This window comes from Parus major, chromosome 2 (assembly GCF_001522545.3).
Source record: "Parus major isolate Abel chromosome 2, Parus_major1.1, whole genome shotgun sequence".
In the NCBI taxonomy this organism is placed as follows: domain Eukaryota; kingdom Metazoa; phylum Chordata; class Aves; order Passeriformes; family Paridae; genus Parus; species Parus major.
This window is the reverse complement of record NC_031769.1, coordinates 12,756,454-12,771,371: the sequence shown is the minus strand read 5'-3', so window position 1 is coordinate 12,771,371 and position 14,918 is coordinate 12,756,454. Positions and strand designations below refer to the sequence as shown.

Sequence of the window (14,918 nt, the reverse complement as noted above, 5' to 3'; positions counted from 1 at the left end):
GAAAAAGAGCAATGAATCACCAGTCCCCTAGTAATTCTCTCTGTATGCATCAATGCTAAATAATAAATTTTATGGCATTAATATTCACAGTGCTTCTAGTTTTTCTCTTTCTTGCCTAACATACAATAGCTTGGAAGGTAGATGGATTGTCAGCTTCCAAAGCATTACAAAGTGCCTTTTCAAAGTCCTGAAGGATTTTTGAAAAGGAGTATTTTTCATTTTCTTGGTAAACCTTTTTACTTCCAAGAAAAGCAGTTCAGCCAACAATTTTATTGGTCAAGTAAAGGACTGTAATAGAATTTGTTGGTAAGCTTTCAGATAATTTTTTTACAGATAATGTTTTTACAGTCGTGGCAGCTTCAGAAAATGTTGGGTTTTTTTTTTTTTTTTTCAATTAACAGGAGACTTTGTGTGTTTTTTCACTCATAGCTGTGAAATACAGAAAGATGACTTAGATGTGTGTAGGTTTTACCAGGAGTCTGTCTGTCTGTGTAGTGAATGCTGTTAAGAAGTCAGCTGCCTATGGAAAGTGGAGCATTGGTGAGCTGATGGGTGCTGGCACTTGTAATAATATCTGTTTTGGAAACTGGGCAGGGAAAGATGTACTGAGGTAGGAGTCACAGGACTGTATCCTGGATACTCAGTTGCTCTGAGCTGGTAAATACCTGTGAATTCTGCTGATGGTATTGGCATTGGTCTCTCCACTGAAACACTGGAAACAACATTAATTGTAAGATGAACTAAAATTTCCATGTTGATGTGCCAACTAAATTTTAAACCCATTCTTTTGTGAGTTAAACATGTAATTTGACTGATCTTAACTTTCCTGACATAGGTTCTTGGTCAAGTTATTTGCTAGTGTAGATGGAATAAGCAAAGATAGAATCAAAGAGGATTAAGGACTGTGATAGCTATTAGCTGATGTGATTGAAACTGGCCTCTTTAGCCTGGTGGAGTGCTGGTTACTCTAAACAGCTGATGAAGAAGCTCTCTCAGCAAAAAATATTTAAAAATAAATAGTGTTCTCAAATGCCAGTTTTTTGGCTGAATTGTCCAGTGTTTTTCTATGGCAGTGCAGAAATAGGATTGAAATATATCGAAAACCTTTTCTATTAAGAGATTTTTTTATTTCCTTATACTCTTTTCTTCTGTCCTTGGATCAGTTTTCTTCCTTTCTGATAATCTATTATTGATTAATTTTTTTTTCTGAATTCTTCTTATTAATTTAGTAATTCTAATGTAAAGACCTCTTTCCCCTCCTTCATTCTGTTAGGAGCTTTTTTGCGGATTTCAAATCTTTTTTTCTGCAAGCATGGTTTTATATCTGTTGCTAAACCAATCTTCATTGCTCACATGATTTCTTTTTCACTCTTCCATTTACTCTTTTGGAATGAGGACAGAAATATAGGTCTTATTCATCTTTGCTTTCCAAGTGTATTGTATGTATTTGACTAAGCCTGCAGAAGAATTTTTGCATGATTTTGGGGAAGGAGGGACTCAGAGGATTTGGGACTCGAAAGCATTAGCAAGACTCAGGCAGGAATTTCTGTGACTTTTGCACTGTTAATTATTTCTGAACTTTCTGAACTGCTTCCAAATGTGATCACATTACTGTGTGCGTCATTGTGAGAGACAGAAATTTGTCTTTTAAAAATTCTTACGTCTCCCCCCAAAAATGCTTTGGCATTACATAATTGCCATTGTTCTTTTGCATGTTTTTCATAGCATCCTCCTGGGCAGTTGAGAAGGAAGTACAGTTCCTGCTCCACTATTTTCCTGGATGACAGCACAGTCAGTCAACCAAACCTCAAGTATACCATCAAATGGTGGGTTTTACAATTTATTTATTGTTGTTACCACTTACATTTTATGTGTGAATTTATGTATATGTATTTCTGAACCATTACAAAGCAAACTTCAAAGGTCTTAGTTTTTGAAGTAATACATTTATTTAATCAGTCATGCTCCAGAGTTACTAGGTGATGTCTCAGATGAGCATTTTAAGTTTCACTGGTGCCTTTTTATTTTTGGAGAAAATGAAAATGATATTTGTAGAGTATTGTACTTTACATTTTGTACTATAAGGGGAAAATAGAGACCAAATGCTCAGGCATTTTGTGCTCTTTGTTAATGGTTGCTGATAGCCTCTCTTGAGTTGTCTGTAGTTGTCTGTTGGTTACCTCAGTGTATGCAAATGCAAAAAATTATTAAGCCATTATCTCTGCTGCAGAGGTGTTTACATGAGAGACAAATCTATTCAGACTAACACATCCAAAGGAGTTTGTGATGTTGATCACTAAGACAGTCCGTAATTTTTCGGTTAAAGGCAAAAGATGGGAGAGGAGAAAGGTTTTGTAGTTAAACTGATACCTGATTCCTCAGCTCTTTCTTTCTGAAATACAGTCTTGCTTTTCTTCAGGTTTCTGTCACTAGTAAATTAAAAATAGTTCTGATTAGCACTTGAGAAAGGTTTTGCATTTCTGAGGTGTTTGGGTTTTTTTCCTCATTGACTCTCAAACTCTTCTGCTCTAAAATCCTCTGTATGCAGAATAAGTGCAGCTTTTTGGGTGGGTTTTTTGGTCTCTTTTTGCATCAGAACTGCCACAGCTCATGAGAAGAAGAAATGGGTTCAGCTGCAGCAGCCAAGAAGCATTTTCAGGAGGTCCACAGGGCTGGCAGAAGCCTTGTGAAGGAGGACACAGAAGGATGAGCTGGTAGTGGGGAGAAGGGTGGTGTTTGGGTGATCCTCGGGTGCGTGGTGGGGGGCAGAGTTGTGGGGAGCAGAAGAGCTGGGAGAGCCAGTGCAGGGATCAGGTGGGAATTGTGCAGGGCTGAGGGCAGGCTGCCAGCCTGGGAAGGGTTGGAAGCTGCAGGGGTTCAGAGGGCTTGAAAAGACACTCCAGAGGGTGAGAAACTGAACTCTGGCACACCAAGTCTCTGCATCTTCTGTCTGGCTGCACGTTTAACAGGTTGAAGGGTGAGGAGATTGTAGATTATTGCTTTTGTAGTACAACTTCATTTCTTTCTTCCCACCTTGCAGTCTCTGCAGGAAAATTACTATTACACATAGGTAAATCTAAGAGGGAGGCATTTTGCTCAGCTCAGTTATCTCTTCTAGGTCATGTTATGCACTCATGTGTTTAAAATATTACTGCATCCACTGCAGCATCTGCTGCAGGAGGGGTGGCTGGGGTAGGGTAATGGAAAGCTCCATAATCGTCATTTCTGCACTCTTAGTGCCAGCTGAACCAGCCTATGAAAGGTAAAAGGAAACTTGGATGAGTAGTCTATTACAGCCCTGAGAGACTTTCAGATTCTGATACAGAATTAATACTTTCTAAATAGTAAATACTTCCTAAACTTAATTTGACATTTTGTTACAAAGGCAACCATATGGGCACCAAGAAGGGCTGTGCACATACACTCTTGCATCTGCTTTCATAAAGTGAACTGGAGCTTCAAATGTGTTCCTAGGGACATAATTTAAAATTAAATTTTAGGATTAATTCATTTTGTGAATAGCTTTCTGTCAAATCAAATTCATTCATAAATGTGAGTTTTTATTCTGTTCAGTAACAGCTGTGGAGTTTAAATGTCCATGGTACACACTATGTCTTGATTCCTTAAATATATGTTTGTAGAAAAAAGTCAAATTTTAAAAGAATTTACAATCTAAGAACTTCTAATGCAGACAGGTAAAAGTTCATAAAAGTTTAGTAAAATGTATTTACTTGTAACAGAGAAAAATATTTTCTACAGTATGGCTGTTCAAAAAAATCACTAATCAAACCTGAAATAATTTAAAATTCTACTAAAGTTTTAGCTCAAACATATTCTTTTCCTGACATGCAGTATCTCAGTTTTCATTTAAAAATTCTGAAATAAAACCAGAGAGCAAACAGTTGACTCTTTAAAGGTCTTTTAGGGAAAAGAAAAGGGGGAATTTTGGATCAATATAAGACATAAGCATCTTACAGTGAATCACTGGTGAAACAAACTGTCTACAAAGAGAATCAGTGAATTCCCTCCTTCATCCTCTTTCCCCTTTATCTTATATTGGTTTTATGCTACTGCAATAAGTGCTGGCTCAGCTTCGTTCTTCAATAAAAATGTATTGTGAGTAAAGCATGAGCTGGGACTTGGAAACTGTAAGATAATCATAAGAATCCATGCTTTAATTTTGTTCTATCTCACATGTCAATGAGATCAGTTAGTCGTGTATGTAATCAAAGTCTTAACTTTCTGTGAATATTAAGGACACTTTTTGTCTATATGCAGAATATAAACAGGGGTGCTTTGGTGTGTGGCTGAGAGTAGGGGAAATGCATAATGCACTAAGTTATTCAGGGAGTCGTCTTTCCTGAGTTAAAATAAGTAACTTGATGCCATAAAACTGTGGGAGCGTGGTATTTGAGTCTGCTGTTTGAGCAGCTACATAAAGACAGACACAAGCAATGGATTTAAATATACAGTCGTAAACCAAAGGCGATTAAAACATTTCATGTTAACCTGGCAGCAAAACTAAAGAGAATGTCCAGTGCTTGTGATGCTTTGTCTTCAACCTTGGAAATCATTAGGAGTTTAATCACTGAGTTTAGTGGAATAGGGCAATAAATGGAAAATATGTGCAACTTGATACATGAAATCTGAAGATTATTGTAAAGTTCTTAATTACTTGTAAAAAGGATGTAGTTGGAGTGTACAAAAAAAAATTATAAAATTTTCTGTTTACAGCAGTTTTCCTGATATCTAAGAGTGAACAAAAGAAATATACTTTTTTTTATTACCATATACTGTTTGTCATGCTTTGTGCTAGGGCTTAAATTTGCACGTAATATGACAGAAAATGTAATATGGCAGTCCTGAGATATTAACTCTGTATTTTTCTTTACAGTGTAGCTCTTGCAATATATTACCACATCAAAAACAGGTATGTGAATAATGGAATCTTGTACTGAAAATATATTTCACTGAAACAAGTGAACTGCTCAAACCCTAAAAATCCATCCTTAATTTCTTTCAAAATGTTTTTGGGTAGTAGTTTTCTTAACTCCCAGGCTAGCTAACATTTTCTATATATATTGTTTTACATAGAAAAATTAGAATTGGAGGATTAAATATCATAAAAAATAGAAGTACAGCTCAACATTGAAAAGCTCTGATGATTCAGTGTTTGGTTTTATATGCATTGGGCACTTCTGTATTGTTGCATGTGTTGCAATTACATGTGGAATAATCTGAAGAGCGTCTTTAAGTTTTATATTTTTAGCTAGGCCTTTGAACTGCACATATCAGTGATCAGTTAGGATTTTGAAATAAAACTCATGAATTATACAGTAAGAGTGGCATTGTGAACAGATGTAATGCAGTATGCCTCAGAAAGAGAGCAGGTCCTGGCCTGCCTCTCCTGGTGTAGTATGTTTTAGATCTCTGCTCAGTCAAGTTGATTGAAATTGAATAGAAAAAAAGGTTCTCTCAAAAGTAACTTGGCACATACATGAGTTTTCTTCATGTTGAATTGTGCTTTTGTATCTTAAATTTCCTGTCCTCATGATACGTCACAGAAGCCTAAAATAATGTCTCCTGACATTTCTAAGGAGAGGTTGTACAAATAATTTAAGTGACTTCTGTGTCCATGGTTTTTCAATTGGCCTGTTCAGAGAACTTGGCTTAGATCTTGATTTACCAAGCCACTTAGACATTTTTTCTTCTGGAGTATAAGAAGTCCAACTAGAACAAAATTAATTACTCATGAGTTTAAAGTTCAGCTCGTACGTCATTCAGGACCATGGTTCAGGTCACTGGAACCCATCACACTTCATGAAACAAGGCTGACATCTCCAGAGAAACCTTTAAATGTGCACAGGGGCAGAAAGGCTTAGGGCTTGGTTCCCACTGAAAGTTCTTAGAGGACTTTCCAAGGCATCAGTGGGCCTTGGACTGAAACATGGCAATATATAGAGCAAAAGCTGGACTGAAATCTTCTCTTGAACTTTTAATCTCATTTACCAGGAAATAAGGCATGAGTGGTCATGCTTGGATTACTTGTTTATCCATCTGTGGTTCCTTGTCCCCCCTTTTTTCCATGGTCCCCAGATTAGTTTGGTTAACTAGTCGGTTTTTGCTATGCCTGACTAAATAACAGAGATCTCAAAGATAATCAGACTCCAAAGTTTTTTGGAAATAAATTATTAAGTGCTCTTCTAAGTATCATGGCAGCTGAGTAAAAGGCTTGAGAGAATTGGGCACATTAGAGACTACAGAGGGTAAGAAACCTCAGTAAGAGCTCACAAGTGAGCAAGAAGGATCCAGAGCCAGAGGTATCCAGAGCCACAATGTACCAGACTTGCTTTATGCTGTTTGCTATGAAGCTGATTCCTGTCTGCAGTAAATTATGCCCATTCATAGGCTTGCAGAGCCTGATGCAAATTTGATGTACAACTGGTAGACAGAGAGACCAAACCTTTATAAAACAAAGAATAGTGTGTCAGCATCTTCAAAACAAATGCATTCTGACTGTTACTTTCTTGGGCAAGTTGCTAAATCCTTTTATTTTCAGGATGGAGAGGTAATTTATTCAGGAAACTGGCTGCTGCTGCTTTCCCTGGAATGTGCCTGGGGTGGGGAAGTGCTGTGCCTGCACTTGGGACTGACAGTCCCAGCAGTGATGCTGGAGCGAGGCTCATGTGTGTCAATTACAATTCTGAAATGAGGAGGGATGTGAAACAACTGTTTGCTCTTGGGTCGTCTCTGATTTGGGAACGGAGGGACAATGTGATAACAGCACTCAGTTGTGCTTGCTGCTGAAACAGCAAGAGTAAAACATATGTTCTGTTTCCTGCTATTATAGGCAAAAAGGAAGTTGTTGACGTATGTGTGAGATTTTGGTTCTTTATGGGGGATGGGGAGTATGAAACTGCTGTGGCCCTTTGACTCTTGGTTCGTTTGGACAGAAAATGAATCAAGCATCTGCTTTTTCCAGAGAAGAACTTGTTTAGACAGTATTTAGTTGGTCCTATTCTCCTGTATAGGAGACTTAAACCAAAATTACTTGATAATATTTCAAAATCTCACAAATCGAATTTTTTTGAGAAGCTATGCATGAAATATAATATTTTGTCACATGTTTCTCACATTTCATTTGATTGTAACATTCTAGTTATCACTCCTCCCTTTCACAGTGTCTCCTATCATGGTTATACTGACCAGTTTTCTTCATGTTTTTTTTGTCTTAGCTATTCAACAAGTGATAAAAAACTACACCCATCTTGTTTTTGAAGGAATGTATAAGCATTGGTGAATTTGCTAAAGAAACAAACCCCAGCAAACTAACCACAAAGGATGCTTGGGTAATCAGTAGATGATCCATTTTTGAAAGAGTACAATGTGAATTGTAGTGAAGACAAAAAACTCTCAAGTTTGTTTTTTTTTAAGTAGATTTTTGAGGGCAGTCAGGTGTGATTTCATAGCATACAGCAGCTACAACCTGAAGAAATAGGAAATTATTTCCATTTGCATTGTGAAGTGGCATACTTTACTGTAGCACACCAATCATTTCGGGGAGACTACTTCTGCATTAAGAAACTGGTTTTTTAGGTAGGGGTAAAAGAGTCTGGCCTAGAATCCTTGCTGATAGGAATTATATAGTAATTTCCCCAGTCACCCCAGGCCAGGTGTTTGTTTTGTTTTTTGCTTTGGTTGTTTTAATTTAGGTGCTCTTTTTTATATTAAAATGTGTTTATTTCCAGTGTTAGCCCCATTGGAAAAAAATGGCACCTTCAGTTTGAGTTAACAAATGCATTTTGCAGACACGAGTCCACTGTAAAACTTGTGGTGTGCATGCTCTGAGAGACATGTGCTCCTGAGTAAAGATAGAAGATCTATTGAGTGGTTTGTTTCTTAAAGATGGGATTGTAATAAGTAGGTCACATGGATGCATCTGTCCAGAAAGTGCCAGTTCTGGTACAGTTATACTTCTTGCTTTTGTGTTTGCTACTGTCCTTGCCAAAGTTACCTACAGCAAAAATCTTATGTTGCATCCTGGATGTTAGGCTTGTGAAGTTGCATCAACGTGCATGCTGATATTGAGCTACAGGGATTTCAGAGAAACATCTAATAAAACAAATGAATAGGAGTATTAATTTGTCTGATTTTTTTTTTGAATGTGCTTCTTTTGGTTTTCAGAAATCATTAGTACAATGGAGTTTTTCAAATAAATTAAAAGTGAAGTATGTATGTATTAACTAAAAGATTAGTGTAAAAACAGCATTGCATATTAGTAAGTGTTTAAAATGTTGGTAATAAAGGAGGAAAAGGAGTTGAGAGATTGCAAGGGTGGACATGACTAAGTTAAAAAAAGGAGAGAAGGGGGATAGCTGGACTGATTTTACCAAGTTTGTAGTGCTTCTTAAGCCTCACGATAAAGAGCACAACATATTACACAATGGCCTTACGGCAGAGTAGGTCCAACCTCTCTTTGAAAGTCACATTTCATCAGTATTTCTAAGCACCCTACAGCATGGGGAGTATTGGAGTTTAAATGGTGCACTTGTGTCTATGAGGGTTGTGTGCTGTTGTGCTCAGATAATGACAGTACTTTGGTTTTAATACTTTTTAGGGACACAGACGGAAGAATGCTCTTAGATATTTTTGATGAAAACCTTCATCCCCTTTCGGTAAGTTCATCTGCCTCTCCTTCCCTTTCATGTGAACTGTCTTTTTTTTCTGTCTGCTTCGTTTTGTTTCAGTCACCTATTTGGAAGTATTTCTTCCTTAGAAATCCGAAGTGCCACCAGACTATGACAAACATGACCCGGAGCAGAAACAGATTTATCGCTTTGTCCGGACGTTGTTCAGTGCTGCTCAACTGACTGCTGAATGTGCCATTGTCACCCTGGTGAGTGTCTGAGAGATGACATCAGCCATCTGACAGACCCACTTTTGTTCTCAGAAGTTGTGTTTGTATGATTTAATAGATGTAGATACTGCTGGGGAATTTTTTCTCACTATGGAGACTGAGGTAATTTCTTGATGGGAAGAGATGCCACAGTTCATTTTCATGGGTTAGAGTAAGGGAGGAAGAAGAGATTGGGTAACATGTGACACAAAACCTGGGCTCCTGCCTTCACAGAGTGAGTGTTACAGGCCACCAAGGTGACTCATAGAAAATGTAGGTGGCATAGGTGGTCTGAACACGAGGGAATGTTAAAAGCAGAAAGGCTTCAACTGTTGGGGTTTGCTGTGTCTCACTGTAGCTCCCAGGAGAGACTTGGGAACAGCTGTAGGAGATTTGATAGCAGTAATAAGAATTGATGGAGTATGAAGGATTCAGTGAGTGACTGGGACATGTTGGCTCTCTTCTACTTCCACGATTCTTGTCATGAGATTGAACAATTGTACTCAAGTCTGAACTTTAGCTACTTTAAAATAGCACAGCACAAAAGAAGGTTCAAATTTTCAGCTGGTGTGGATCAGCATAGCAATGTGGATTAAAAGAGCTAAAGTGATCTCCACCAGCTGGGAATTTCTTAATTTTTTTGAAATTTATATCCTGCCAATTCTGACAAGTCTCTTCAGCTTTCAGTCACAATTTTGGCCATGTTCTTCACTCAGAGATTTTAAAATAACAAAATGGTTTTTTACCACTACAACATGTGGTTTCATAACAGCTTAGTTATGCATTTTAGATGGAAGAAGGGGAAATTGGAGAAGGTGAATTTTGAAGCCCAGGCCTACTCATTTCCTCTGTTAATCTCTTTCCCTTGGCTTCTAGGATTAGTTGGCAGGCTTTTCTCCTTCAGACGGTCAGAATGAATTGTACTAGCCAGTAAAGAAAAGGAGTACCAGTCAAATAGTGCAAGAAACACCCTACAGTGGTCCACCCTTCCATTTTGTAGTATTACTCGACATAGTTGCTTGACACAGCCAATATTTTTTTATTTGCCTCTTTTTACATAGTTATACTAAGTGCTTGCCCTTCTTCCTTTTCTTCCTAAGTGCTGTCTGCTGGAGACAAGAAATGTTGTGTGAATCATTATGTTCTGTAATTTAATTAACCCACTGTCAAACACCTTGTTGTATTTATCTGTTATTCAATCTTAAGTTATCTGATCAGTGAGTGCACTGTTCAGTAGAAAGACAGGGGGCTTTTTTTTAAACTTTTTTTAGTAGCATTACCTTTCTGTTACTGCAAAGCATGGGAAGTTCTTTCCCACAGGTCTTATATAACTACTTCCTTACCTCTTCTGGTTCTTGTGTGGTTTCCTTGCAAGTAACTCTTTCAGTGTCATCTCCAACAAAGTATAAATGTTTTTGGTTAATTCATTATATTGCAGAAACAGTTTTCATAGCTGTTAGGGCTTGAAGACTTAACTGACTTGTTTTGTTGTTTTTTTGACCCAATACAGTGGTAACAGGAAAATGTACTATAGCCTAGCTCTCAAAGGAAAATGTATTATAGCCCAATTCTCAGAGTAGCCATGCAGTTATTTATGGATAGATTTGGTGCAGGTGACCATTGTTTACCATTCTGCTATCCTTGCCTGTGTTGTCAGGTTAACAGCACCTGCCTGACCCCCCTTTGCAGAAACCTTCAGAATTTATACATAGTGTTTTACAATTGTGAAATTCTGCTCTCAGTTTCCTCTGTACTTCTAGATCCCATTTCTTTATTTGCTTGTGTCTTCAGGAGGGGCCCCAGACACAGATTGTGTTGTTTCTGAAATTCTCATATGTGGAAACTAATCTGTGAAAAAGCAATCAACCCTTTCCCCCTTCCCACACTCCTGAAATCTTAATAATGTTGATACTGCTGTTTATAAGCCTTGCAAGTGCTTTCAGTTTTGATATCCTGTCTGGAGAAGGAGAGATCAGCATGCCCTGCTGGAGCTTGTGTTTTGCCATAGTCTGGCTGTCCATCAGAAAGCAATCTGATAGCCCTGTCTGCCACTTGTTCCTCCTGGAGGGCTGCCAGGAGGCAGGAAGTGTGGGGATCAGAGACATTTTGAACACGATGCTACAGTTTTATCTTTCTTTCACTCACTCGAATTATTTTTAAACCGTTCTAAGCACCCTTTTTTACTGCCCACATTATTAACATGGTCTGAAGTGTGTGGTTGAATGCACCCACTGTTTGTCTTGGTACATGCATTAACCAGGTAAAAGCAGCAGTAACTATTAGTTCTGCAGCAGTTTGTGTTCAGCACAGGAGCTGAGTAAATGTGAAACTCCGGACTCCAAGATAAGCTATTCTGTAGCAAAAAGCTGGCATTGTGGGGCTTCAAGCACTTAATTAAAACATTTCAATTAAAGCCTCAACTATTACAGCAAAACCAATTTATAATTAAACAAAAAATTTAATTTTCACATAGCCTCCAGAGCTGCCAAGAGATTTCCCATACTGATAAGTGAAAAATTAAAATATCAGGTTGAAACAATTAAATACTAATTCACATTATTTATTTTTAAAATAATACCATAAGAATAAAATTAATTTTAAGACTTGTTTTGCCAATTTAAATCTTGTGACTAGTGGTTCTAACCCCGGTGAATAGCATAACTGTGACTTGACTTATTGAAAAAAGTCACTCTTGGCCCCAGACTATTCCCACCTTTGCTAAAACTGAGAAATGCCTGTCTCCTCTGTAGCATCTCCTCTGGTGCAGAGGTGGGAAGTTGTACTTGTGTTAATCTATTAATTAATGGCAAATAAAAATGTGAACAGGAGTGTTACCCATACGAACAGGAAAACAATACGGTGTTTGCATGTCAGGAGAATTAAATATTTATGCTTTGTTCTTTTGTTCTGTGAAAACAATCCTATGAACTAGACCTGAAGAGCAGAATGGTCCAAGTTTTCTGCTTTGTCTTGCCACGACTTTGAGTTTTATGCAAATAGGCAAAATTTAAGGCTCTTTTAATATACTTCTGTGTCCATAGTGGTTTCAGAGAGGACACATTTTGCATTTGCAAACATGCTGGGTCTGTATGCTGTAGACAGATCAGATACAGTGATATGTAAATGCATACATTACACGAGCTGAATTATTCTGAGAAGTTCAGAGGAGCATGCTTTTGCAATTCCTTACAGAATTCATACTGTGACTAAGGGGATTTGATATTAGTGAATTTGAAATTTGAAGTATGTAAGAATAAATTCTCCTTATGAAAAATAAGGATTTAATTAATCCAGCCAGATGTTCCTGAGTTCTTACTGTATTCTTTGGTCACATTTTCGGCAACTAGGTAAAGAGAGAATACTGCTGAGCTGTATTGTGAAAATTACTGTATTTGTGAAGAATTTTCTTCTGTTTTCCATGTATTTGGAAGAACAGAGAAAGTTTTTTTATTGGTTTCCTTTCACTAGAATATTTTTACTTTTGAATGCTGATCAAATGCTTTATTTAAAAAGTGTATTTGAGTTGGTGTATAAAGTCTGATACTTGTTTAAAAGGGAAGGAAAACACAAAAGGGTTTCCAGAGTCCATGGTGACTCTTGATCTGCAGAGGTCCTTTTCTGCTGGCGCAGTGTAACCTCCAGCCTGTACACAGCTGATGGAAGATGCAGGCTTCCCTGAAGACCTTGGAGAGCAAACCAAAGCAGTGCTTGTTGCCTGGTGTGACCATGAGGCAGCCTGAGTGTGGCTGGGTGTGAGCAAGGCCAGGCAGTGAAGCCAGGAAGGAGCCTGTGAGGAGGGTTGTGTGTATCCACTGTTGGTGGTGTCCACCTTTGTCCTGATCTTCAAGCATTCCTGGGGAGGTGCCAAAGCCCAGCATTTGGCCACAACAGAAGGTCTCCGAGGTGTAGAGAGAAGGTCTCTCAACCTGTGCTGTCCATCCTGAGTCCCTTGGCAGCTGGACATAGCTCAGGGTGCACTGTGGACAATGCCAGGAGGAGCCTCTACTCTGGATACTGCCAGAATAAGGGGACTCTGATCTCTGGTTTTAGGACTATTCTTATCTTTTGACTGCAGTATAATGTATAAACACATGAGTGATTATCAGTTAATATTTACACATCTATTTAGTAAAGTTTTGCCGTAGAGTTGCTAGGATTTGCACTTAATGAAAGGAGACTAATTAAGGTGGGCATTAGAGGGAAGTCTTTTCAAATTGCAAGAGAAGAGGACATTCAAAGAGTGTGTATCTGCTGATGCCTCTTGGGCTTCTGTGTGGGCAAAGAATGAATATTGACCCCAGTTTTAGACTGGAAAGTCAGTGTTGCCTAACAGTTGGAGTCCATTTGACATGGATTATAGATAATGGTCTTAAAAAGAGTAAATTAAGGGGAAACCTGGAGATGTGTGACTTTTCTCCCAGTTCCATTCATGCTTTCTATAAATATCTGTAATGGTACTTTGCAGTTGTTCACCTTTTTTCATAGTTCTGTGACTGCTTTGTTACTTCTGTGTGGTCTCAGAAATAAAAAAATGGGATGAATTTGCAAGGACCCAAATGATGTGATATCCTTTTCCACCAAATGGGTGGCACCAGACCTTTGTAGAATATTTTAAATGCCCAGCTGGGCAATTGCAAGCCGCAGTTATTTCTGGAGAGTCGTGGTAGGGAACTGGCTGATTGCTTAGAACAGAGCATATGGCAGATTAGTGATTGGATTAGAGCCGTGATTTGGCTGTGTGAGACCCGCTACCAATTATAATCTTTTCCATAAAGATATCATTTCAATTTCAAGGCATTTTGACACACTGAAGTTTTCTCATTAGAAAGAGATGACTCTGTATTTCTCCATAATATGTTGGGATGGAAATATCTTTGTTAGTTACTCTGTGCTCCTGCAGTTTACAGTGAGGGTTACCTCACTGAGTGAGTGAGGGAATGAGGTGTTTGCAAATGAAGGTTAGTTTGTAGATTCTCAATTATAGTAATTAAAATAGCAAAGTCATTGTCTCCTTTTTGTCAATGTAAATCAAGTGAGAAATAATTTAACCCACTAGAGTTTTTTTAGTAAAATAGAGATAGAATTTGACATAAAGCCATATAAAAACCACATGGGAGAAGATAATGCTGTGCTCTTGCTGCTGCTTCAAAATTCAGAATTATTCTAGTAATTTCAGTGACCTTCCTCTGTGATTGGCCATTGTTTGAGTGTGCTGAGACTCTGAGTCAGCTTCCTTGGAGGCAACACACAACTGACCTCTTAGTGTGGCACCACAGGGAATTCTAGTACTGCATACAAATATAACTGTGTAATAATTTTGGTTGGAAGAGACTTGTAGACTTCATGTCTGGTTTGGCCTTTTCTCAAAGCACAACCTGATCAGGCTGATCAGGGCCTGACCAGTTGAGTTCTGAGTTTCTCTGAAAATTTCATAACTTCCACAGAAAACCTTCTCCATTGCTTTAGGGAAGCCTAAAAAAAGAACTGCTGTATTTTTAGCGCTTAGACCAGAGCTCCAATGTGATAAGATGTATCAGTGAAGTATTGGAAGTTAATGCTGAGCAGCTTCAAGATGAAGTAACAAAAAAAATCAAAACTTCTGTAAGAACTCCACAGTTTTTAAAAAAATATGTATGATTTTTGTGATTGTGAAATACTGAAATGAAATTATTTGACACTTTCATATTTGGTATATATCCTCCTGAAGAGGGGAAAAAAGAGAAAGAAATCTTCTCCAATATTTTAACTTTTCTTTCTACTTGAATGTATTATATAATGTCCAAAGTCTGCTATAGTATCCTCTGAGATGGGAAACATGAGATGCTGTTTCAGGCTAATTAAAACTGAACTCTTCAGTGCTATCTTTAGTTTTCAGTTTCTTCAAAAGATTTATGTTCTGTTGATTGGAATGTTGTGTAACCAACAGTGCTATCCAGGATCATGGGAAGCCTGACATCTTAGATAAGTGGCACAACACTGGAGACTGTGGTTAGTTGCTTTTAAACACTTGGGAAGAGCAGGA

The 14,918-nt window shown here is 38.0% G+C and overlaps 1 protein-coding gene across 5 annotated transcripts in view; it reads left to right on the top strand.

Annotated features, from left to right (window-relative positions):
* The window catches only part of CCNY (cyclin Y), a 119,091-nt gene that overhangs the window by 86,474 nt on the left and 17,699 nt on the right, over positions 1–14,918 (top strand). For all 5 annotated transcript variants that reach the window (XM_015618279.2, XM_015618278.2, XM_015618277.2 and 2 more), the window contains 4 exons: positions 1,726–1,826; positions 4,895–4,930; positions 8,618–8,675; positions 8,777–8,896. In XM_015618279.2, coding sequence (XP_015473765.1) covers positions 1,726–1,826; positions 4,895–4,930; positions 8,618–8,675; positions 8,777–8,896 — 315 coding nt within the window. The remainder of the gene's footprint in view (positions 1–1,725; positions 1,827–4,894; positions 4,931–8,617; positions 8,676–8,776; positions 8,897–14,918) is intronic.